Source organism: Malurus melanocephalus, unplaced genomic scaffold (assembly GCF_030028575.1).
Source record: "Malurus melanocephalus ecotype Western Australia unplaced genomic scaffold, MMel_1.1 scaffold_31, whole genome shotgun sequence".
NCBI lineage: Eukaryota > Metazoa > Chordata > Aves > Passeriformes > Maluridae > Malurus > Malurus melanocephalus.
Genome location: NW_026623263.1, coordinates 2,918,873 through 2,942,186, shown reverse-complemented (window position 1 = coordinate 2,942,186; position 23,314 = coordinate 2,918,873). Strand labels below are relative to the sequence as shown.

The 23,314-nt window shown below is 38.5% G+C and overlaps 1 protein-coding gene across 1 annotated transcript in view; it reads left to right on the top strand.

Moving 5' to 3' along the window:
- ARSB (arylsulfatase B) overlaps positions 1-23,314 on the top strand; it is a 62,043-nt gene that overhangs the window by 2,757 nt on the left and 35,972 nt on the right. The window contains exons 2-4 of the mRNA XM_057363856.1: positions 276-462; positions 2,765-2,955; positions 3,514-3,721. Coding sequence (XP_057219839.1) covers positions 276-462; positions 2,765-2,955; positions 3,514-3,721 — 586 coding nt within the window. The remainder of the gene's footprint in view (positions 1-275; positions 463-2,764; positions 2,956-3,513; positions 3,722-23,314) is intronic.

Genomic DNA, 23,314 nt, shown 5'->3' with positions numbered 1-23,314 from the left:
TTAGGGTTGGTTTGTTTTTGTTTGTTTTTTAATTGTGCTTGATTTATGCCTGGGAAGACGTTAACTCTTGCAGYGCTGTTTTCTTGTTTTCCTCCATGCAACCCCTGACTTCCACCTGCAGCTTCCTCATCATCTTGAGTGYTGCAATGGTAAAATAAAGAGCCCTTAAGACTAATGCTACTCTCTTATACAGCTGTGCTTCCTTCTGGGCTCCCTTATAAATTAACCTGTGGACTGCATTTTCAGTCATCTCTAACGCTTCTTTTCTCTCTTAGATTCATACAGGTTTACAACACCAGATAATTTGGCCATGCCAGCCCAGCTGTCTGCCACTGGATGAGAAACTCCTACCAGAGCTACTTCAAGAAGCAGGATATGTTACTCAYATGGTGGGGAAGTGGCATTTGGGGATGTACAGGAAAGAATGCCTTCCAACTCGCAGAGGATTTGACACTTACTTTGGTAATGCTTTGTTTTAACATGGGCAATCAGTTCAATTGGTTGAAAAAGGGTGAGCAAGTGTCCCATTCTTGTAAGAACAGCAGATTTACTGTTAGTTTGTAAGTAAACCAATACCTGGGTATGCATATTTCTGAAGTATCACTGCTTAAAATATGATAATGCCTTAAATGTATGCTCAAGGTTTACAGCTTGCATAAGAAAGTACTGGAGTTATTGTATGGGTCGAAATGAGGTATTTCTCTCTTACCATCTTCCCTCACCCCTCCCTCCTTCCCAAACTTGACTTTATTCCCAGTTCTCTGTATCCTACCTACAGCAACAGAGGGGAGATAGGGAGTGGGCCTACAGCCAGTTTTTGTGTAGCACTGATTTTCCAGAGCTGATAACAAGATGGTGTGAAAGTCTCTATAAAGGAGTATCCAAAAACTCCGAAGTTATGAAGTTGAGCTCTCAGGCTAAAAAATAGATTGTCCTAGTGTGAGTGCATTGCTTGCAGAATAACTTGTAGCTGCTCATTGTTTATTGTTCCTCTTGCAATTTGGGCTCTTGTTCCATAGTCGATTCCATACGTATTAGTTTTGCATAAGTGTCATGGATGTTACATGACTTGGGCTGTCTGCTATACATCTCACTCTACACAGCACGGAGCTCRAAGAGGTCCATCTCCACCTGGTTTTTAAAACACTTTCCTTGAACAGTGAATTTCAAAATAATTCATTTAAGTGCAGAAGCCTGCCTTGCTTTTGTCTCACCTCAGGCTTAAAGGAAGAGCGTGACTGTGGTATGGGTGTGCCCTTGATGAATGATGTTGGTGCAAATGTTAGGTGGGAAAAACTCTTCCCTTGGATAGTGTATCTCTTTGCACTCTTCAGGGAGCTCAGGGCCTTAGTTTTGCATCTGAATTAAGCTAATACACCTGGGTCAGAATGTAACAGCTCATGGTTTAAACGTTTGTGCTTTCTCCCATCCCTTCWCAGGATCTTGGGATCTTTTTCCTGGCATAGGTGAGGATAGGGTGCTGTTCTTTGTGAAACCTCACTCGAGGGCTGAGCAGGCTCTTAATGCAGGAGCCTAAAGACAGTCTGGCTCTGGATATGGTTGTTGGGTGCCCAATGTGACCTTATTTTTCAGGGGATATAATGGTTTAATCCTACAATGTTCATGTTATTCCAGTAGACATTGGATATGATTAGGGGCGTTTGATTCCATGGTACACTTGATGTAGAGTTTCCTCCAGTGGGCATTCAAAATGSAAAAAATGCAACATGTGCCTCTGAGTACATTGATGTAAACAGTCTGCCCATAAAATCACTTCATCTTTTGAAAGGATAGTAATTATTTTCCTCCTAAAAATACTGTAGACGTTTGTATTGTATTTAAGACAACTTCATTTTCCTTGTATCTATGTTTTTGCAGAAATAAATAGCTGAACCTGCTTAATAAAAATTCAAGTGAAGTTCTTCCATCTTGGATTTTTGTCCCAAGTTTTTATTTGCAGAACAAACAATCTGTATTTTTTCATATTCATCTGTTTTTTCATGGTATTGGGGGAGAAATCCAAAATTTAATTTCAAGTGTAATTTTTGGGATTCAAGTGATTTGGAAAAGTTTTGTCTGTGATTGCTAAAACACAAGGGCTCTCAGTGCTTAACAGGCCAGTCCAAGATATGACCAAATCTATACCTGTCTTATTTTTATTTTATTAGTTTTGGATGTCTCTTAATGATAATGTCTTTTTTCACCAGCTGGTGTCAGCAGTGGATCAGAAATGCCTTTAGAGCAGACATGAGGTAGTCCCGCATTTCTACATCTCTTATGATTCTGCAATCATAAGAGTTGATTCTTACTTGGATGTTTTTGAATAAATGAATTTTAAAAACTCCAAACTTTCTAATAGAGATGGAAGTCTCACATCAAACTACAAACTTAAAAAAATCACACCACCAGGAATCAGACTAGTACATGGCTAGATCACTGTCATTGTTCTCAGTGCATTAGTTTAATGCTAATGAACATAAAACCTAAATAATAAGTCATTGAAAGGCTTTGAGAGTGTTTAATTTCTTTCAAAATTACTGCTTGCATTAGCAGTGAAAAGCTGAGAGGTATTAAATGTGGACCTACTTTAGCCTAAATGTGACCTGTCAGGGATGTCACAGTGGATGGTCCAGGGTTGAATTAGTGTTTTAGCTCAAAACCACTACTGTTTTGGCATTTATGTTAAACATTTTTTCTCCCCCTGATGTATGTATTTATGTGACATGATGTTGGACTTCTCATTTGATGCTTTTTCCTGTTCTAGGCTATCTCCTGGGCAGTGAGGATTACTACACTCATGACCGCTGTGTCCTTATCAAAACAAAAAACGTGACGCGCTGTGCTCTGGACTTTCGGGATGGAGAGGAAGTGGCAACTGGATTTAAAAATGTGTACTCCACAAATTTATTCACAGAAAGAGCTATAGATCTTATAGCCAATCACAAAACTGAGAAGGTACAGTCAATGGCTGCTGCTCTGGTCACTTCAACATTAAAGAATGTTGTAAAAAACATTAATGAAATATTAATAGAGAGGTATGTTTGAGCTGTAATTTGGGACTGTTCAGTGGGTACATGGACCTAAATGTGAAAAAAGCACTGGTAAAACTTGTCTGCTGCCAAAATCAGCTTTGATTGCATGGTTTTGGTCTGCTACCCATCTCCATATCTTTTATTATAATACAATTAATAAGTTTTTGGAAATGGCTTAGCAAGTACTTTGCACTTCTAGAAAGAGAAGGCTAAGTATAAGGGGAGAAGTTTAGTAAAAACAAGTTGTTAACAATTGTGTTATGAAGTGAAGGCACACCTGATGTTTTTCCACAGATTTTCAAAAGTAATTTTTCAAAGATTTCTTAGTTTATGTGCAGAGATTAGAAGATGTAGAAGTTGTAGGAGAAATCAAAACACACTACTTGCACTGTTGATAAAGCAGATCTGCTTTTTGCTGAAGTAGGTTTTGCACTTAGTACTTTATGTTAGTCTAATTTCCTTTCTGTCCTTTCTGTCCCAGCCCCTCTTTCTCTACCTCGCCTTTCAGTCTGTGCATGAACCTCTCGAGGTCCCTGAAGAATACCTGAAACCATATTCTTCCATAGAAGATGTTAAAAGGCGCCATTATGCAGGAATGGTAACTCTTATGGATGAAGCGGTAGGAAATMTTACTGATGCTCTGAAAGCATACGGTCTTTGGAACAACACCGTTTTTGTTTTCTCTACTGGTAAGTTCCTTCAAGTGTTCTTTCAGTAATAACTTTTCTACAGTGTCTAACAAGCTGACTACAGAGACATCTGGCCCCTCTGTCTTTCTTCTGAGTATTTTCTAGCTACAGAAGAGTGATGAAAGTTGACCAGACTTTAAGTGAAACAGAGGTTTTTCTCTCTGCTCTCAGGGCTTACTCAAGCTTGAGAAAAACTACCATGAAGTAGGGTCTGTGCAAATGGGGGATGCTCCTGGGGAAGTAAAAACACCTTTGTAAAATCTGAAGAGTGCAGTGGAGTTAGAGGCATTTTATTGACACTGCAGTTACTGAGGATCTGTCAGCATTGAATCCTTAGTGAGAGCTGACTACGAATTCATTTGTTCTGAAGCTGTGTGTCCTGTCTGTGAATTGCCATGTRTTGCATGAAGCACAAGCAGCCAGACAGCCCGCAGTTTGAAGCCAAAGCTCTTTCTTTCCCTTACTTGAAGATGACGTGTAACTTTTGTCTTTGTTGAAATGTTTAATGGCAACTTTTTCCCTTTGTTGCAATTAAACAAAGGTCTGTTACTAAAACAGCTGAAAATATGATGATTCAGTCTAGTCAGCCAAATTACAGTCATAKGTATGTATATATATATGTACAGGCACACAATCTGGTTTCTAGATTATTAGAGTAATGCAAATAATACATTGCAAAGCCGTCTCCTTTGTTTCCAAATTAAGAGTAAAACAGAACCTTTTTGGAATACAGCTGCTTGGCTGGGTTTCAGGAACATATTTGCTCTTGTTTGGCTGGAAGTGGGAAGCAGCCTTTTAATGTATACAGTTGCTCTTTCGTCCATGCTTTACATACTAGGGCTGTCAAAACAGCAAGTTAATTTTCTGTGAACACTTGAAAAAACAASAAGAAGAACAACAGAACCAGACAAAATTTAAAAAACAACCAAGCAAAATTTGATGAAAATGYACTGATGTCTTTTGAGTTTAGCAGCTGCTTCCTATAGCACTCAGAATCTTGGAATTTCATTTTGAGTCCAAACCTGTTTGCCTTACAATGTTGCGTTTCTGTCCAGGTTTTGGCTCTTGCAGGATTYGCTAACTCTTCTATGCCTGTTTCTGTTTGCAATGTTTTTATATTTAGAACTGAAAGTAAGCAAAGACATATGGAAAATGATACCAGTATTTTTTCCATATGGAAAAAAAACCAGTCTTTGCTGATGGGGTCTTGGTAGAGTTATTTCAGTAATGTTTGTTCAGTGGAATAAAACAGTATATCTGAGCTAGAATTGCAAGGTAAGCGTGAATTAAAAAGACAAATTTGTTTTTTCATTTATGAAACATTTATTTTTCTGAACATGGACAATCTACCCTGTTTTTTAAACAGTGATTATTTTGAAATGAGTTACAGGTATGTTTCAGCAAGAGTCAAACAATCAGGAGAATCAAGTGTCTGCCCTATCTAACAGGATGTATTTTGAGTTATTGACAGTTTAAACTTCCTGGAGTTAAATTTAATATGATTTAAATGCACGGAAAATTGACTTAGTTCAAACAGGACAGGGGCCAGTGATCTGGGTTTTTTTCAACATTCTCTCTTCAAGTAATTATTCTTTACAGGCGTAAAAYACTATATGCAGTAAGGACCCAGTTTAAAAAACCAAATGTCATAACCATAAAGCATTAAAAAAGAGACCAAAAAAGGAAAACTGGTGTGGAATTACTCAGTTTTTCTATATTTTGTTTAGTTGTTGCAGCTGGTGTGTTTCAGAGCGGACATTAAAATGTTCTTGTAAAGAAACACACGAGGGGCTGCAKTTGAGCATCTCATGCAGAGAGCTGTTCTGTCTGCGGTCTCCCTGCACAGCTTTCAGGTCCTTTGGGACTGGGAGTCCTGGGGTGCTCTGTTAGCTACAGTAAGAGCATGTGAATTTATAATCATGATTTACCTTTTAKCCCTTGAGGACATGCCAGCTTGAAGAAGTCCCTCTCCCTGCCCCAAGTGCTCTTCTGGATCCTCTCTTTGCTTGCTGGGACACAGCAGGGATACACACTTTTCTTTGTGATCAGGAACTGTCTCCAAGAAAGTTCTTCCCATTTTGTGGGATTAAGAATCAATTTAAGGATTTCAATGAAGAATGCAAGGGAGAATTTAGGGAATGATAAAGTTTATCCATAGCATTAAAGATACAAAATCATCATGCTTGCCCAGGGGCATTTGCAGATTCTGGTTTTAAATTGAAGTAGAATCGATTCAGACTAGATATAAGGAAGACATTTTTCGTGATGAGGTTGGTGAAACACTGGAGCAGGTTGCCCAGAGAGGTGGTGGGTGTCCCATAGCTGGAAACATTGAGGGTCAGATTAAATGGGGAACTAAATAATCTGAYCTAGTTGAAGAAGTCCATGTTCATTGCAGGGGGATTGGACTAGGTGACTTTTAGAGGTCCCCAAACCCAAACCTTTCTATGAGAAAAACTCTCTGTTTCATTAGCTGTGTGGTTTGATAAAGGTGGTGTTGAAAGTCTATAGAGGAGAAAGAAGGCTCTGCTTTTATAGTACATTTTTACTATTCCTTTTTTAGTTAAATTCACAAATTTTAGTTAAATTCACAGCCAAAATTCACACTTCCATGTTTGCATCTCTCCATGTTATAAAAGTCCCACCTAAAGAACAATTTACAGGTGATCATTTACTATTTTGTGCTGTAACAAGTAGTATTGCAACCAACAGACTTCTGACTACTTACACTGAAATGCTGACCCCCAAACTGTAGATCTCTTTTTAGTGGGTGCATATTTAAAAACTGTAGAACATGATGTAATCTTAGATCTCATGGTAGCCTTTTTTTTTTGTTATATTCTTTCATGTTTCTTCTTATTTGTTATGGCTCAAGAGGGATTGCCTTGAAAACATGCCAGTTGAGAAATGGAAATTGTGCTCATTTTGAAAGAGTCTTGTAAAATGTGTAGAGGAACTTCAGTTCCTCTTTAAAGTGGCCTGATGGTGATGCCAAGATAAAAGTGTAGGTTCCTTACATTTGGTCATTAGGAAAGTCTGAATCTATCAGTGTGTCCTGTAAATCAACCCTCTGGTGTCTTTTTGAGCAGGTGGACAGGCTATTTCTACAAGTAAATAAGAAAAAGGTGAGCAGGTTCAAAGGCATGTGGTGTTRTATTTGTGCATGAAATGCTAGCATGAAAAGTCTTGACTGATGYGAAATAAAATTTGGTTTTATGGAGCACTTCTTATACCACAGATACAAGTAAGTCTGTACTAATGAGACCATTGATGGAAATGAAACCTTTCTTGTTTAAGCAAAACAAATGAAAATTAATGCAGCAGTGATGAGTACCCATGGCCTTTTATCCACTTGAAATCAGAGAGATAAAGGTGTATTTTTAGCATTTTTCATWGGAGACTGTAACTACCAATGTCCCTGAAGAGATCCTTGATTTAAAGTAAAGGTCATAAAAAGCATTAAAGTGGTACAAATTTGCCTCAGAACTATTAATATGGGCTTAGATTCCAAATTTTTCTTCAAATACAGAACTATATTTTGAGMTGAGAAGTGGGGATTTGCTGTAAATGCAATGTGATTATAATTTTGCAAGGTACAAGATATTTTGGTGTAAAGTTGCCAACATTAAAGCAAAGGTATATGACCCCAAAATTCAGTTCTGTATTAAAGCAACTATTCTTTGTTCTGTTTAACTTTCTGCTTTTTGTGATATTAAAACACTGTGGAGCAAAACTCCTTTCTTSCAGTATTTCTTGCTGTTTTTCAGTGTGGGTTAGCGCTGTAGTGCCCAGTCGTTGCCATAAGAGGGCTTTGAAAAGCAGAGCACGTGGAACTTATCAAGCCTTGGTTTACATTGCTAAGAGGAAACCACATAAATCCTTTCCATAATGGAGCATGTGACAGTGATGACTGTTTTCAYTCCAAAAGACCGTCTTTTTATCATTGTAGAATTATGATTAATAAGAGCACAGATTGTTTTGGACATACTTACTGATGTTTATACGGTCTCTATCATATCCTTAGGTTTTTTCCCCTGCAAATTTCATATTTCCTTTTATTTTATTTTATTTTGTTTTATTTTTGCATTCCAGCCAGCCTGTTGTGGCTTTTGGCTAATGAAATACTGTTGATCTTTTTTTTTTCTTGTTTCCAGTGCCTTCCTTGAGACTATGAATCTGACTTTCACTGGTTCCTTGAGGGCATTTACTTACCTTCTTGATATTGTTCTTCACAAATAGGCACCTGCTCCTTCACTTCTGCTTATAAGATTGTCCAAGCCAGCTGAAAGAAGGATTGGTTAGAGCAGTTATTCTCTGTGTGTCATGTCAGAGGTGCTTATTTTGAAAGTTGTATTCTCATATTGTTCAATTACAGACCTGAAGACTTGTTTTAATTGGTCTTCCAGAGGTTTTTAAGAGGTTTAGTGTGTTGCCAGTGAGGAAGATGCCTGGACATCTAGTGCCTGAGCATCTGCTGCTTCCTAAGTGGTAATAAGCACTGGTGCCTTAGCTGCAAGCACCTTCATTCACAGTAGTTATTTTATATTCCTAATATTAATCTTCTGTTTTTTGTTTATTCACTTTCTTATTTATCCTTATTTTTATAAAGGCAGATTGCTGTCAGTTAGAATTGTTACACATCAATGATAGTGAAAAGTGCATATAGTTGGTGTTTTATACTCCAGTGCTGACTTTTAATTTGAGTTTTTTTCAGGCTTTTTCCATATTAAAGTATGAGTGATAAGAATAAAYTTTTTAGAAATAGAAAAAATACCTTTTCTGTGGATAATAATAATGAGACCAGATTTTTAAGAATATCTTATCAAAGATGGAAAGGTTATGATGGGAATGGATTTAAAATCAGTACTGAAAGACATTGATAATCAATATATTGAGTCCCTCCTCTTTTAAAATCCTATTAAAACCCAAATGTTTTGTAGGAAATGTTTATTTATCTTCCCTTCCATCTAGCATTTATCCCCATCCACCCACCCAGCTTTTTCCATGCAAAACCTAACACTCCAAAGCCAAGTTCCTGAACAGGGAGTGACCTTGTGCCAGAGACATTTGCTTCTTTTTCCTCATCATGTTTAAAAACTCCAGCATAAGTTGCATCTTGACTTCTTCTTTCCATTTTTAGCAAATGCCAGTTCTTGAAAYTCTTTTGTAAATGAAACTTGGAACTGAGTTTTGCCCAGAATTTTGCAAGCAGGCCAGTTTTGTATAAAGCTTTGACTTAAGCATGTTAATAGCTATGCTAGTAATTTTTTTTCTCAGACTGAGATTAATGTTGAAAACAGCTCATTTTATGTATTAACAATAATGTTTAATAATTTCCCACYGCTCCTAAAAGGTTGTCTTAAATGGTGGTTATTATTAAACTATACTAGTTTGTTCTTTGTAATRGTATTTGAGAAGCCTTTTCCTTTGTATCAGAATTTTCTACACSCAAGCAGTAGTCAAGTTCAGTTCTCCTGTCAGTGGGACAAATCCAAGGTTTTCCTGGCAGTGTCTTGCCTAACTTGCCCACTGCAGACATAGGAGCTGTTTGTCAGGTTATTCCTGTTGGTTTTGGGTTAAAATTTCCTTCCATGTTTCTGTCATGCATAGTGATGGTGTGTGCTAGTGTAGACCTTGACACATCAGGGTCTGTAACTCTGAGACCTGTTTAATTACTGAGGCTGCTCACAATGAAAACAGTCGACTGAAACTGTCTGTGCTAGGGTTGCTGCTATCATAAAAGCTGCCCTGGGAACAGGAAAAAAAATTTCAGTGGGGTGAAAATGGGCATTGTTCATGCAGCTTTTGTAGGGCTGAGTCTGTTGGAAGCTTGTGTACATCAAATGCATTTTCTTTTCCCATGAGGTCAATTTTTCTATTTTTCTATTTTTTTTCAGTTTTGGAAAAGTCAGAAGAGTAAAGAGAGAGTTCTAGTGAGTTGCAAAAACCATAGAGGTTGATTTATATAAGCACAACTTGATAAAAGTTACTCTGCAAACGCTGGGTGAAGTTGTTCAACAAATGGTGCTCTGATGCGTGAGAGGTATTATATTCCCTTGATGGAAAATAAAAGCCCTATGGTTGTATTTAAAGCACAACAAGAATTGCATTAGCAGAATTTTGTATTGGAAGGWGTAGTTTTCTGTTCTCCCTCTAATAGAAAGGCTTTCAGTGGTGCTTCCATCACACATACGCAAATAAATCTGTATGAAGCACTGAAAATACAATAATTTGTCAGCACTCCGAAGACAAAGTGTCTTTTCTGCCTYTTAACATTGAACCTTCAAGGTTATTTTTTTCACTGTGGGTATACAACATCATCCTGAAGTACACAACAGATGTTTTTTCATCAGCTGGTCTTACCAAATGAATTTGCTTGTTTTTGTTGGAAATRCGTGTTTTGTATTAGCCATCAGGGTGAGTGTTATTGCTCTTGTCACACTTGCAGCAGGACTCAAAAACACAGCTACACATGGATCTTTTGGATACAATATGGGGAAGCAGGGAAGAACTTGAGTTCAAATTAAGGGCAGTTATTCTCTAATTCATGCTATGGGTCTCCTATCCACAGTGTAGATCACTGCTCTGTATTCTGTACTCTTTTTTAATTTTTCTTTTTTCTTAAAATGAAGCCTCAATGGGAGTTCTGCACTTGGAACATGTACAGAGCAACCATTATTTATGCTATGAAGATCAGAGAGGAGAAATTTTCCCCAAATGTGATCCTTTGCCACTGTTATTGACAGTGGTCTCTGTTTAACTGTGACTCACAACCATGAGCTTGAATCACACAAAGGAAGCCCTCTGAAGTCCTGTTCTGTGACCTAGACTTTCAGCAAGAATGTTGGAGGTCAAAAATAGCTGCATTTACAGAGCTGTGCATTGATGCTGCCTGATTTCTGCTCATATTGTGTCCAGCACTAGTAAGCACTACTTAATTCCCTTCCCCATATGCAAAATCCACACACAAAACTGAAAAAGGCTTAAAAAAAGTCCAAGCAAACCAAGCACTAGCTGTCTGCTTGTTTTGTTGATATTGGCACCTGATTATAGTTTACRTTCAAAATTGTGAATGTCTATCATGACCTATTAGCAGATGAATGGACTTGTCTCCTGCTCATATATGTCACTTCATTTTTAAATAGCATAATGCATACAGTACACATTAAATGAAACGTGGCAGTATCATGTCTGCTAAATAACTGTTGAGGGCTTTAAATTGTTGAATTGCTCATGCTTGCTTTTTCCATTCTTTGGTGTTTAATACTGTGAACTATTTACTGCCTCTGTGATTTCAGTAGTGTTTAAAACAAAATTGTACCAAGTCCAGATTTGCATTATGGAATAGAGATGTGAACGTTTAATGTAAATGAAACTGCGGGGGTTTGGCTCTTCTGTAGTCTCCCTGTCAGAAACAGGCAACAGGAGGAAAGGCGTAGGAATAGGGGTTTTGTCCGGCTTTCTGTCTCTTTTATATGTCTGAAGTTGTTTGAGAAACTTGAGAAATCTGATTTGTAGAAATATCAGTGGTAGTGTGAGTCATTTCATTGACATGCTCTGTTTTAAACAATACCAAGACACTAACATTGTTAAATTGGCCTCTGTAGTAACTCCATAAGTTATATATATATGAAATAACTTCATAGTTAACTTTTAATAGACTTCCCAGTTTTGCTTCAGTTGGACAGACCCTCCATGTGGTTCTGATTAGTTTAAGAGCATGATTGCTCCTAAAGCCCCAGCCTTTCAAAGGAGCATGAGATATATAACATATAAGGAATGTTTACAGAACCAAAGTATGGACAAATTGAATATGCCATCTTATTTCTGCCATTCTTTTCTATATTTGTTACACTCACTATTAGTTTAGTTGTAAATTAAGGGAACCTATATGGTTGGTAGTATTCAAGATTGAGTTGAATTTGATTTTTGAAATGCAGTATTACATATCAAAGAGAAAAATAAAAATCTCAGTATTGGTAAATAAAGCCAGAATTACATAAATGAGAGAAAGAGGCAACCTCTTCTGTTGTCCAGGTAAGTGGCTCGTACTCTTTTGAAACAATGAGACAAAGATGGTTGCAAAACCTGTCCTCAATCCATCATCCCTTGTAATTCATCCTCTCTTAGAGGAATTATGCTGTCTGGCTGACAGTGGTACARGGGTAGGATTGCATTAGATGGCGTAAGATTCAGGATTGGAAGTATCTTTTTGTTGTTGCTGTCTACAACTGGTAAAATCTCTTAATACATTAACACAACAAGAGAAGGGGAAAAACGTCCCAGACTCACGAGAGTTTGAGTTTCTTTTTAAGCTTTATTATTCTGAGCTCAGGTGTTGCACAGTTGAAATGTATCAGAAATGTAAGGAGAGGAAAGGAGGAAATTAGGGTTTTGGAATTCCTTATTTTACTAGGACCTTGTGCGAATGGCTTTCTGTCTGTTTCCCTAATTGCCCATTGTAGGTATCCAACTTGTGAAATCTTTCACTTCTTGTGAGAAAGAAAGAGACTGTCTTCTAATCATAGGCTCTGAGAATRGGACCCTGCAGTAAGCAGAGGCATCTTCCACAAGATCATGTTGCCCAGAGCCTTGTCTCCAGTCTGGCCTTGAATGTTTCCAGCTATGGAACATCCACCACCTCTCTGGGCAGCCTGTCTCAGTGTTTTGCCAACCTCATAATAAAAAATGTCTTCCTTATATCCAATCTAAATCTACCCTTTTTTAGTTTTAATATTGTCATYCCTTGTCACAACAGACCATGGCTAAATGTCTGTCCTCATCTTTCTTATAAACCCCCATAAAGTACTAGAAGGTCTCAGTAGAGCCTGCTCTTCTCCATGCTGAACAATCCAACTTTTTAAGTCTGTCCTCATAGAAGAGGAGCTTTGTTCCTGTGATCACCTTGTTGGCCTCCTCTGGACTCACTCCAGCAGTTCCATGTCCTTCCTGTGCAGGGACCCCCAGAGCAGGATGCAGCCCGGCAGGTGGGGTCTGAGCAGAGCAGAGCAGAGGGGCACAATCCCCTCCCTGACCCTGCTGCCCACGCTGCTCTGGATGCAGCCCAGGACACGTTTGGCTCTCTGGGCTGGGAGTGCTCATGGCTGGGCCATGTCCAGCCTCTCAACCACTGGTACTCCCAAATTATTTTCTGCAAGGCTGTGTACATGCCTTCATCCACCAGCCTGCGTTGGTGCCAGCGGTTTGCTCTGACCCAGGTGCAGCACCTTGCACTTTGCCTTGGTGAACATCATGAGATTCCCATGGGCCCTCTCCTAGAGTTTGTCCAGGTCCCTCTGGATGAGATCCCATCCTTAGGCATGTCAGCTGCACCACTCAGCTTTGTGTTGACTGCAAATTTGCTGAGGGTGCACTTGATCCCACTGTCTGTGTCATTGCTGAAGGTGTCAGATAACGCTGGTTCCCATACAGGTCCCTGTGGGACACCACTCACTTCTGATCTCATGCAGACATTGAGTCATTGACCAGTTCTCTGAATGTGACCATCCAGCCAATTCATTGTGCTGTGAACAGTCCACCCATCAGATCCATCTCTCTCCAATTAGGAGTGAAAGAGGTTCAGGGGGACTGTGTCAAAGGCTGTAACAGAAGTCCAGAAGAAGAACATCTGTAGCTCTTCCTTTGTCCACTGATGCAGTCACTCAGTTTTAGAAGGCCACTGGGTTGGTCAGATAGGACTTGTCCTTCCAGCACCATGCTGGCTGTCCCAAATTACCTTCCTGTCCTCCATGTGCCTTAGCAAAGGTTTTACGAGGATCTGTTCCATCTTCCCAGGCACAGAGGAGAGGCTGACAGGTCAGTAGTTCCCAGGGTCCTTCTTTCTTTCCATCTTAAAGATGGCTACTATGTTTCCCCTTTTCCAGTCACCTGGGACTTTCCCTGAGTGCCATGACTTTTCAGATGTTATGCAGAAGGGCTTGGCAATGCTTTCAGTCTCAGGACTCTGGGATGCATCTTGTCAGGTCCTGTATATTTCTATAAATTCCAGTTCCTCAGATACTCATTAACCTGATCTCTGATAGTTTCTCCCACACTCTCCTTCTTGTGGTCTGCTTAAGAGGTGTGAGGCTGCCAGTGAAGACTGAGGCAAAAAACTTGTTGAGTACATCAGTCTTGTTTGCAAGACAAGTCTAGCATTGTTTGCTATCCATTAGTTGGTCGTGTCCTCTGCGAGGTACGGTTCCTCTGACCTTCCTTTCCTGGCTGTGAGGCCCTTCTTATTCTTTACGTCTCCTACCGGGGGATGCACAGCTCCAGACAAACCTTGGTACTGCATATCTCTATTTTTCCCAGAATATCTGTTCCAACCTTCACATTGTGGAATGCACTGCCTGTTCATTTCCTTCTTGGGCCTTGGTTGATTCGTTGCCTTCCTTCCTCGATTTCTTATGCCTGGAGCTCAGAAACTTTTGCCCTCTGTGGAGAGTGTCTTTGGAGATCTGTTAGCTCTGTTCTGCTCCCTTTTTCTTCAGGGCACTTTCTCAGGCAGTCCTATTGACCAGCTTCTAGCTCTTGAAGAGCTGGAAGTTTGCTTCCCTAAAATTCAAGGTCCTTTGTTTATTCTTTACCTGACCCATATTTCTTAGGTGGGAGAGCTCTACCAGTGCATTATATGATAGAAGACCATGCAAAATTATCAAAATAGAATTTCTTGATTTTTTACAATTTGGATTTTAGTATTTCTTCAATAATTGTTTGACAGAAGTAAAGCAAACAGATTGAAGTTTGATATTTTATATACATGTATTTTAGGTTTCCATTCTAACTGATAAATGCTATTTGAAGCAGCACAAAACTGTCTGACACATAGATTTTGTATTTATTTAGAAATACKGCTCCTCCAAGGGACGTACATTGTCAATCACTGAAAGCCCTAGAGAAACACAGGGAAAATCAATCATTGATTCACTTGGGAAAGAAGAATGCAATGTTGTCTGGTCTTGGTTAAGAATTTGGAAGAAGTTGCAGGTGTTGTAAGATGGCCTTAGTCAAATGAGTAGTATCTGAAAAAGGTTATTTGAATCCCTGCAGAGATATTCTGGATCTGTTTTCCTTCCCTGCTTTTTCATTTTTTTTCAAGTATGTTCATATAAACTATGGTTCAGTTAGTACATCTGTTTTGTGTATTTATGAATATTCCAGAACTAAAATGTGGTCCTACTCTAAACTCTACAGAAGAATCTGAGAACTTCAGATAAAAGCTCTGCACAGCTCTCCTTTCTTTCACTTTGGATTCTTTCATGTTACTGTTATGCATAAAAGAGAATGGATCAATATTTGTGGGCAATAGCACTTYAGCATGCATTTAAAACAATAAGATTTTCCCTCTCTGCCTTAATTAATGGAAGAGARTAAAACTAGCAGAATTTATTTAGATGGTCAGAATATAGATGTGCTGAATGCCAAGGGAGCCATACATTTTACAGATTTTTTTACTTAAAAGTACCATAATAAACACTGAAATCCATAAGCATGTTAGTTATTAGACAGTGGATGCTAAGATTTGGCCACAAGTGAGTGTATCAGATCATGTAAATGTTTGATGTGAAAATGGCTGGGAGAGCTCTTGCTGCAGTGTTCACTGCAGTTTTTTCCCCCTCTCTTTGTACTAACACTCGAACTAATGAGCTAATTTCCCCTCCTTTTGGAAGGTTCCTTGTTTGTTTTTTTTTAGTTCCTTATAGCTGGGTCTTAATCATTCTTCTCCTTTCTGTGTACCATTTATTCCCTTTTGAAATCTCTGTGTTTCTAGACACCTTCACATGCCTTGTGACTGGAGTATCTGTCTTTAAGCAGGAAGAAACACCCCCACTTTTATCTGAACTTTGAGCATTTCTGCCTTGTGGAATGCTGCCTGTGCCTGCTCTTACTTTTGACCTCCAATTGTGTTTTCTCAAGTTAAATTACAGCCAGAGTTTTGTGTACATTGAAGTGAGCTGACCCTGAATTCTGTATTAAGATTCCAGAGTTGCTTGAACTGGTTGGGAAGAACAAGAAGTCTGCAGCAGTAATTTCACTTGTATTTTAGAGTAAATGGCTTTAACCTACAACACCTAAAACCAAATAATGCAGCAAATGTAGTGCAGGGTTTTTATTACTGACTTCTTGTGTTGAAGATGATCTCTATTTTTCAGCTATGCAAAAGATTATTACTGATCTCTGCAGAGAACTGAATGTATCGAACCACTGTACTGCTTCTGATATTTTGCAAGAGTATATTTTATCAAATCAACTATGAAATAGCATATGCTGACATCTGGTATGCAGAATCTAATGAGTTGTATTAGTTACATCTTTATAAGACTGCTTCTTTCTATTTGCACTGCAGCATTGTAACACATTTTACAATCAAGTAAGCATTTGTAACAAGTGGATATAAAGAAAAACATCCTCTGCTTTTTTTTTGCTTTTTTTTTTTTTTTTTTTTTTTTTTTTTTTTTTTTTTTTTTCATTTTTTTTTCAACAGTATTCTGTTACTCACATGGGTTAAAAAACAAAAAGTGCATTCCATTACTTTTCTCTCTAAACATAGTTTAGTTCATAGTTTTAGTTCTGACTAGATAACAGGATAAGAATACATTTCTTGAATGTATCACAAATTTTTCTGCCATCAAGGTGTTTTCCAGTGATTTCAATGGTTTGAAAAAGCAAAGCCTTTGTTTAAAATAATTTAATAATTAAATTTTACTGGCGACAGATAGTTTGCATGTACTAGGAGAGAGAAACYGTTGCTGACATCTGTTACAGTTCATTAGAAAGTCAAAGGTAGCAGGAAGAACACAATGGCAAAAGAAAACCCAAACAAATTAAAAAAAAAAAAACCCAACAAAAAACCACCTAAAAAGAATAATGTGTGCCTCAGGAGGAAGAATAGCTGTGTAGACAGTGATGCTGATGTGTGGGGCGAAGGTTAGGGGATTTTTCTGCCCCCAGGTGCCTCCTTTCACAGGCGATTGCCCCTGAGGTCTCTCAGCTGCTCAGGGCCTGCGTGTGGCTTCCTGTGATTCTCTCCAAGTGACCTTGGGTAGCTTAAATATTTTAAATAGCAGCACTGGTTTTGATTTATTAATCTAGGTAATTCTGACAAAACTGGGTGAGGAGTAGGCACACTTGCAATCATATCAACCTTTTTTAGGTATTTTAGACCTCTTGTGTGATCTGAGAGGTTTTAATTACCTCTATTATTTAAATGAGTTCAGTCAGAGCCTTTCTGCAGCCTAAGGCAAGTAAGGAGACAGACTTTGGGAAAACATGGACTTGAGGACCTCGCCTAATTTGATRGGTCACATATTCCATAATCCTGAGAGAAACATGGAGCTGGATTTAGTGAAACTCCCCTGCTAAAGTGGGAGTAGAGGGAAAATGTGGCTTCTGTGACATATGTGAATCCTGTAATGGTTACTCATGAGGGCAGAAGTGCTTTGCAGGGAAGGTAAAACTGTGGCTGTAAATGTGTAGATTGGGGGAGTTCATCACTTGAGATGCCACCATCACCCCTCATTTGAAGTGACCTACCCCTGTGACTGAATGCTTCTTCTTGCAGAGTTGGACTAAGCAGGCTGGGGAAGGGTCATGTGAGTGTTTTGGTCAGTGATATGAAAGAGATGATAAATTCTGACTGGTTGGTGGCATCAGGTATGTCACGCAGTAGTGGTGCAATTAATTTGGCAGGCACAGGTTGAATCACGAAACAGATGTGCTTTATGATTTTTATATCAGTACATCAGAAAAGAAATTTACAGGGAAAAGAGGGCAAGATGGCTTCTGAAAATGGTAGGATTAGCCTGTTTTTGAAGAACAGGTGTACTGTGAGTCGTTTGACCATCCACAGCTGAAGCTTTGTTTACAGTGAAATACTGTCTTCAAGCAGAGGAGTCTGTTAATGCATTATGGATTCTTCTGATTCTTTCCCACTCTCAGGAATGGAAAAGGAAAACCATTAGCCTGTAAAGGATAGAGTTTCCAGGGTAAATATTCTAAAGAATGATCATTAAGCATAAACCCATTAAAACTATAATGCCCACAAAGAGCAAAATATGCAATTTGACTCTTCCTTTGAAGGCTGCAGTTTTTTTCTCTTGTGGATATGAACAGCTCCCCTTTAAAATCTCTGAGAGTTATGGTGTGTATTTGAGGACTGAACATGGTCTGTATAGCTAGATGTTGCCAAGACGAGAGATTTCACAGCTTCAGGATTCAGGAAATATGATGAAAAGTGGCAGAAAGTTCAAGGATGATGATGTTGGAGAATGGTTGGATCTAGCCAAGAGGAAATTGCTGGTGACCTTGCTGAACTAGCATGGTGCAGGCAGATTGAAGGGATTCAAACATGGGAGTAATTAAAAGGCATGTTTTGCATGTAGTTGGGGGGGGGGAATATCACAAAGTTGGAATAAAAAAATCATTAATAAGTTAAAAATTTTGAATTTAAGTGTTCCTTTTTGTGACTCACTTGAATGTAGCATTTATGAGACAAAATGAAGGAGGGGGGAGTATTAGGTACAACTGTAAATACTAGGTTTTTATCTGTTTTTTGGAGAGCATAGGTTCAGTTTTGTTTAGTTTAATATCCTTTTTCTTAGATTCAGCAGTATGTTATTCAGCTGTTATTTGTGACCAAGCAAAGATGTTAAAGAAATAAATAAAAAGCCAAAAATTATTCTGAAACACTCATTCATGTAGTAGGTTACCTGCCATTTCTCTGCCTGGAAAACATAGTCCATTGCTGAAAAATGGATTTATGAAAACTGGTTAAAAACACTACTTAGATCATTAAAGGGAACAGGTATTACTTATGTAAACTACCATTGCTCTCCATTACTGTGTTTCTCTGTCACTATATTAACTTATAAAATAACCCCTTTCCTCCCCTGTAAGCTTGGTTGCWTTTGGCAAAAGCTGGGGTGGCTGTTGGGAGAGCCTTGGACAATTCTGGATGTACCTGTACAGGACTGTTGCATTTCCACCTTGTTCAATCTCTAGCAAAATGAAGCAGGCTCCTGCAAACAAAATATTTAGAGCTGATCACAAAGCACTTAGGCTTTTTCAATCTCCCTGTAAGACCAGTCTTACAAAGAATGTTGTTTTCTTACTCTTTGTAGTAAAGAGTTTCAGTTTTTGTGGTTTATGTGCTTGGCGTGAGAATTAGCTTATGGACACATTCTTCTTCCTAAGGTGCATGCTGCACCTTTTTAAATTGTCCCCTGTGGTGAGTAATAACTACAGAGTTTTGTTTCATTTTTATCTTTTTTATGCCAGCAGGACTGTGTTTCTTTCTAGTAGTGAACTCAGTCAATGTATTCTGGGTATAGCTAGGGCCCCAAGTGATTGAAAACTCAAACTAAAGTGATGTGAAAAACAGATGTAAATCTGTCCAACTGCCGAAATCAAGTCACCATTTGCGCTGTGTAAAACCAATGCATGTGTCTAAACTTAAGAAGAAGAAAAGACATCTGGCTTATAGAGGGTGAAATATAAGAGTGGCAGGCACGCAGGAGGGGATGGGTTACTGCTGGATGACCAATGATCAGCTGTAATAGTCCTTACACGAAGCAGTGGGCCTGCCACTCCTGCTTTTAGGAGTGGACTTCTAAATTCCTTGTGCTGAGGTTTCTGCTGTTCTGGGCTGGTGGGAGAGTTTCATCATGAGGCAGCTTTCCCTGGCTGCAGGTGGTGGTGTTGGAATGTGCCCATCTGCACCATCTTCCTGTGTGCAGTCTTGGTTGGACTGTGCACAGTCCTCTTCTTCCTCCCCAGCATTCCTCCCAAAACCTTTCCCAGCTGTATCCTGATGTGCTAAACTGCTTAAATTAACTCCAGATTGCTCTGTTTATTGTGCGCCAGAGGAGTGACAGAAGGCAATCAGAGCAGCTTCCTCTCAAATAAGCTCCAAGAAAGAGGAGGTACAGGATATTAGGGTGGAAAATATGGGTTCTGGGAAGAACCCTGAGGCTTTAATGCCTGTCATTTGTCTCTGCCGTTTGCATTTTAATTATAAGTTTTGGCAGCATTATATTCCTGGAAATTTTTCTTTTGGTTGTATTTCTTTTTTTTCTTTTTGAAAGAAAACAAGAAAGGTGTTATGTAAAAGTAGTAATTTCTTCCCTCCCCCTCAAATGACACTAGAGAAAAGTGAAATAATGATCTTTTAAGGTTGTCATGTTGCTCCTTGCAGGCGACGTGCACTGCGGTGCCTCTGCTTCAAGTGAAGTCACTGGCCTCTTTTCTCATTTATGATTCTGATCAGCAATAATTTCAAACTAGTTTTCGACCAACTCCCGTCTTTGTGGTTGGGGTAGCATCCTCTTTTCTTACCTTACAACTTGCAGCCTACAATACAGATGTTGCAGGTGTGAGGTCAGATATTTTCCATACATTTGGAAGGTATGGATATCCTGGTTTTGGTGGTCGCTGCTTGTACAGAGTATCTGCAACCACAGTAACTGCGGCCCTACTTCGTGCTTTTTTTCTTCCAAATGGTGCTATAAATATGCCTCCTAATTAGATCCATAATATTATTTGGATAGATGCGCTAGGTTTGCTCTAAGAGAGTCATGCTGCTTCCAGAAGCAGAGGAAGAAACCCTAATGTATTCAAAATAAACTTCCGAATGCTTTTGCTGAATAAAAACACCAAGGTGCTGCCAGCTATTGGACAGTCTCTGCACTTGRAAAATTTAATGCGTAAAATTCAGGGCTTCCCAGCATACTTGTAGTCATATGTCAGCCCTGTCCTGTCCTCCTTTTAGTATTGTCTGTCTACCATATGGATGTATCTCTTCTGTTTGGTGGGGAGAGAGGGGGGATGCACTTGGAAACAAAACATCCTTCTGAGTTATGATTTCTTTTTGTTTTAAATGCAAAGAGGGAGCATATCGGGGGGATTCTGTTCCCTTTAGCAAAGAGGAACCACCTTAGTTTCACTCTCACCTTCACAAAGCCATTAACATATTAATCAGAAACAAGAAACTGGAACAGGTGTTATTATTGACCATATTTGCCCTTCAAACTTCTTATGCAAGTATTTCATGCTAGATTACATATAGTTGATGACTTTAGGATGTAAGCAGCCTTTAGCTTTGGGAGTAGCAGAAGCTTTTTTTCTCCTTGTTTTGAAGATRTTTTTAGTTGATAACATATTGAAATATCCCGCATCATAAAATAAATTGAAGTTGCTTTTTTCTTCTGGTCTGTACTCACTTTAAAAATACTGTGTGGCTTTAGACAAGGCTTTCAAACAGAGCTTGGCATGGTTTACATATCAGACAGATGTGTGCTAGATCAGCTTACTGCAGGGGCCCTTGAGGAGAAATCAAAGAGCATGGGAGTTTTCTCTTGCAGCTTCAGAGAAGTTCGTCAGTTTAAAAAAAAAACAGGAGCTAAGATGCAGGTGTAAAACAGAAAAAAAAGAGCTGGGGCATACCGATGTTGGATTCGAAAAGTAGGTACAGTAGGATTATTTGGCAAGTGTTTTATAACTGTTTCSGGTAAAAAGGGAGACCTGGGTGTTGGTAGCAAGGAGCCAGAAATGTAAAACTAGGTCATTAAAGACTCTAATAGTTGGTTAAAGTTATCATCAGTACATGATAAACAAATACTGAATTGATTTAGGCTATCTAATTGTATTTATAGAATTCAGATAGTTAAAGTTTTCTTCGTTCTTTGCTCTTGCACATCAGATTTTTTTTTTTGGGCTGTGCTCTGAATAGGATAAAAAAGTGTTTTCACAGTCAAAGATTTTCTTGGCACACAGCACTTCATTGCACTTGATTTTTCTCTTTTTTTTTTTTTTTTTTTTTTTTTTTTTTTTTTTTTTTTTTTNCTGATTCCTAATCAGCCAAATCCTAGATGTTGTTTCATTATTTCATGCTCTGTGAATATATGAGTTGTGTACATTAATATGTGTTAAACTTTTGAGAAGTTATTAAAAAAAATCAATGTATCCAAGAGGAATATTTAAATTTATAAATCTCATTAACACAAAATTGTGACATGTATAATTTTGTGTCTGAGTGTGTGTATGATACCAGGCAGTTTCGGTCTTCTGTTGATGCTAAAGCCTGTTTGTGCAGAATTTGTGTTGCTCTGAGGTATACAGAGAAAAACAGCTCAGAAATACCTTATTGGATTGCTGGGCTGAAAAAGGTCTTTTTCTTTTAAGWCTGTTACTTTTCTTTTAGGAATGAACTAATTACTGTTGTATTTTCTAAAGTTATTGTCATAAATTGTCATATTGTCCTTGTTCTATAAATGCCAAAAACAGTTGTTAAATTTACCATGAGAATTGAGATTATTAGGACACAGAAATACAGTTTGGATAATGTAGTCAGCATTGTGTAATATGTATCACAAACTTAAACACACTAGTATCATCTCAGCAGAATGGAAGGTGTAGGATAAATGGAAATTAAAGACRGTTTGTGTAAATAATGAATATGTTTGTGAGATATTCCTGCTGTCTAACACAGCTAGTCAGCAAGAGTGATTTTTTTGTCCCCCTGATAAGGAGACTTATAGGTTACTCTTCATTACTTGAGCTAAGAAAATGCACACTGAAGAGAAACGCTGGAGTAAAAACTGCCTAATAACAGCACCAAATACAGTCCTGGATAAATCTTTGGAGGAATTCCAGGAAGCCCTCTCGGAAGGGCTTGTCTAGAGCAATTTGCCAGGCATGTCAACGGGACTGTGGGGTGTAGCTCAGTTGTGGTTGAAAGAAGAATGCAGCAACCTGAGTGGTCACAAGGGAGACAAAAAAAAATATGCTCTGTTAGGAAGAAAAATAAAATTCACTTTTCTGTAGCATAATTGAAACAAGGCCTGGTCTGTTGGAACAAAAGAAGTAGCTTTACAAGAAGGCACATTGTCTTTTTTCTGGGGAAAAAAAGAAAGCTAAAGGTTTTAATGTACCATTTACTATTTTTAATCAACACACTTAAGTTCTTTCTACGACTTGATGATGAAAAAGAAAATAAGCAAGGAAAATCTTCAAACAAAGTTTAATGTCTGGACTATTTCTCGAGAATTCTGCAATTAATTCTTAGCCATTAATATGAGGCAGGATTGTGATCAAAAGCTGCTAAGATAGATATGCTGACAGTAGAGTCATGGGAGGGAAGTTATTTGCTCCACTTGTCCATGTGGTGGAGAAGCTAGGGTGTTGTCCATTCTGTACTTAGGTGGTCTTTGGAAACTCTTACTGTAGTGTTTAGCCCACTATCCAAAAAATAAAACATAAAGGGCTCTTTACAGCTTATTAAATATGTTTTTCTTTCCATTGCATAGATAATAACATTTTTTTTAAATGCTAAAAACTAGGGGAGGTTAAGCTTTCTTTCTTAGAGAGCTGGCTTTATAAAGTATTACAGCACTTGTTTCCATTTAATTTCTTTTCCTGAAAATAACTTTCAAGCCCATTGATTGGTCTAAACTGAATTTCTCAGAGGAGTGAGCTCTGATGCTTGAAGTTTTAATAAATCTATTAACGCTATTAATGTTGCCCCTGAGCTCAGTAACTACTGGATTAGTCTTGGCAATGAATGCCTGCAGGCAAGAGATATGATCCTGGAAAGGA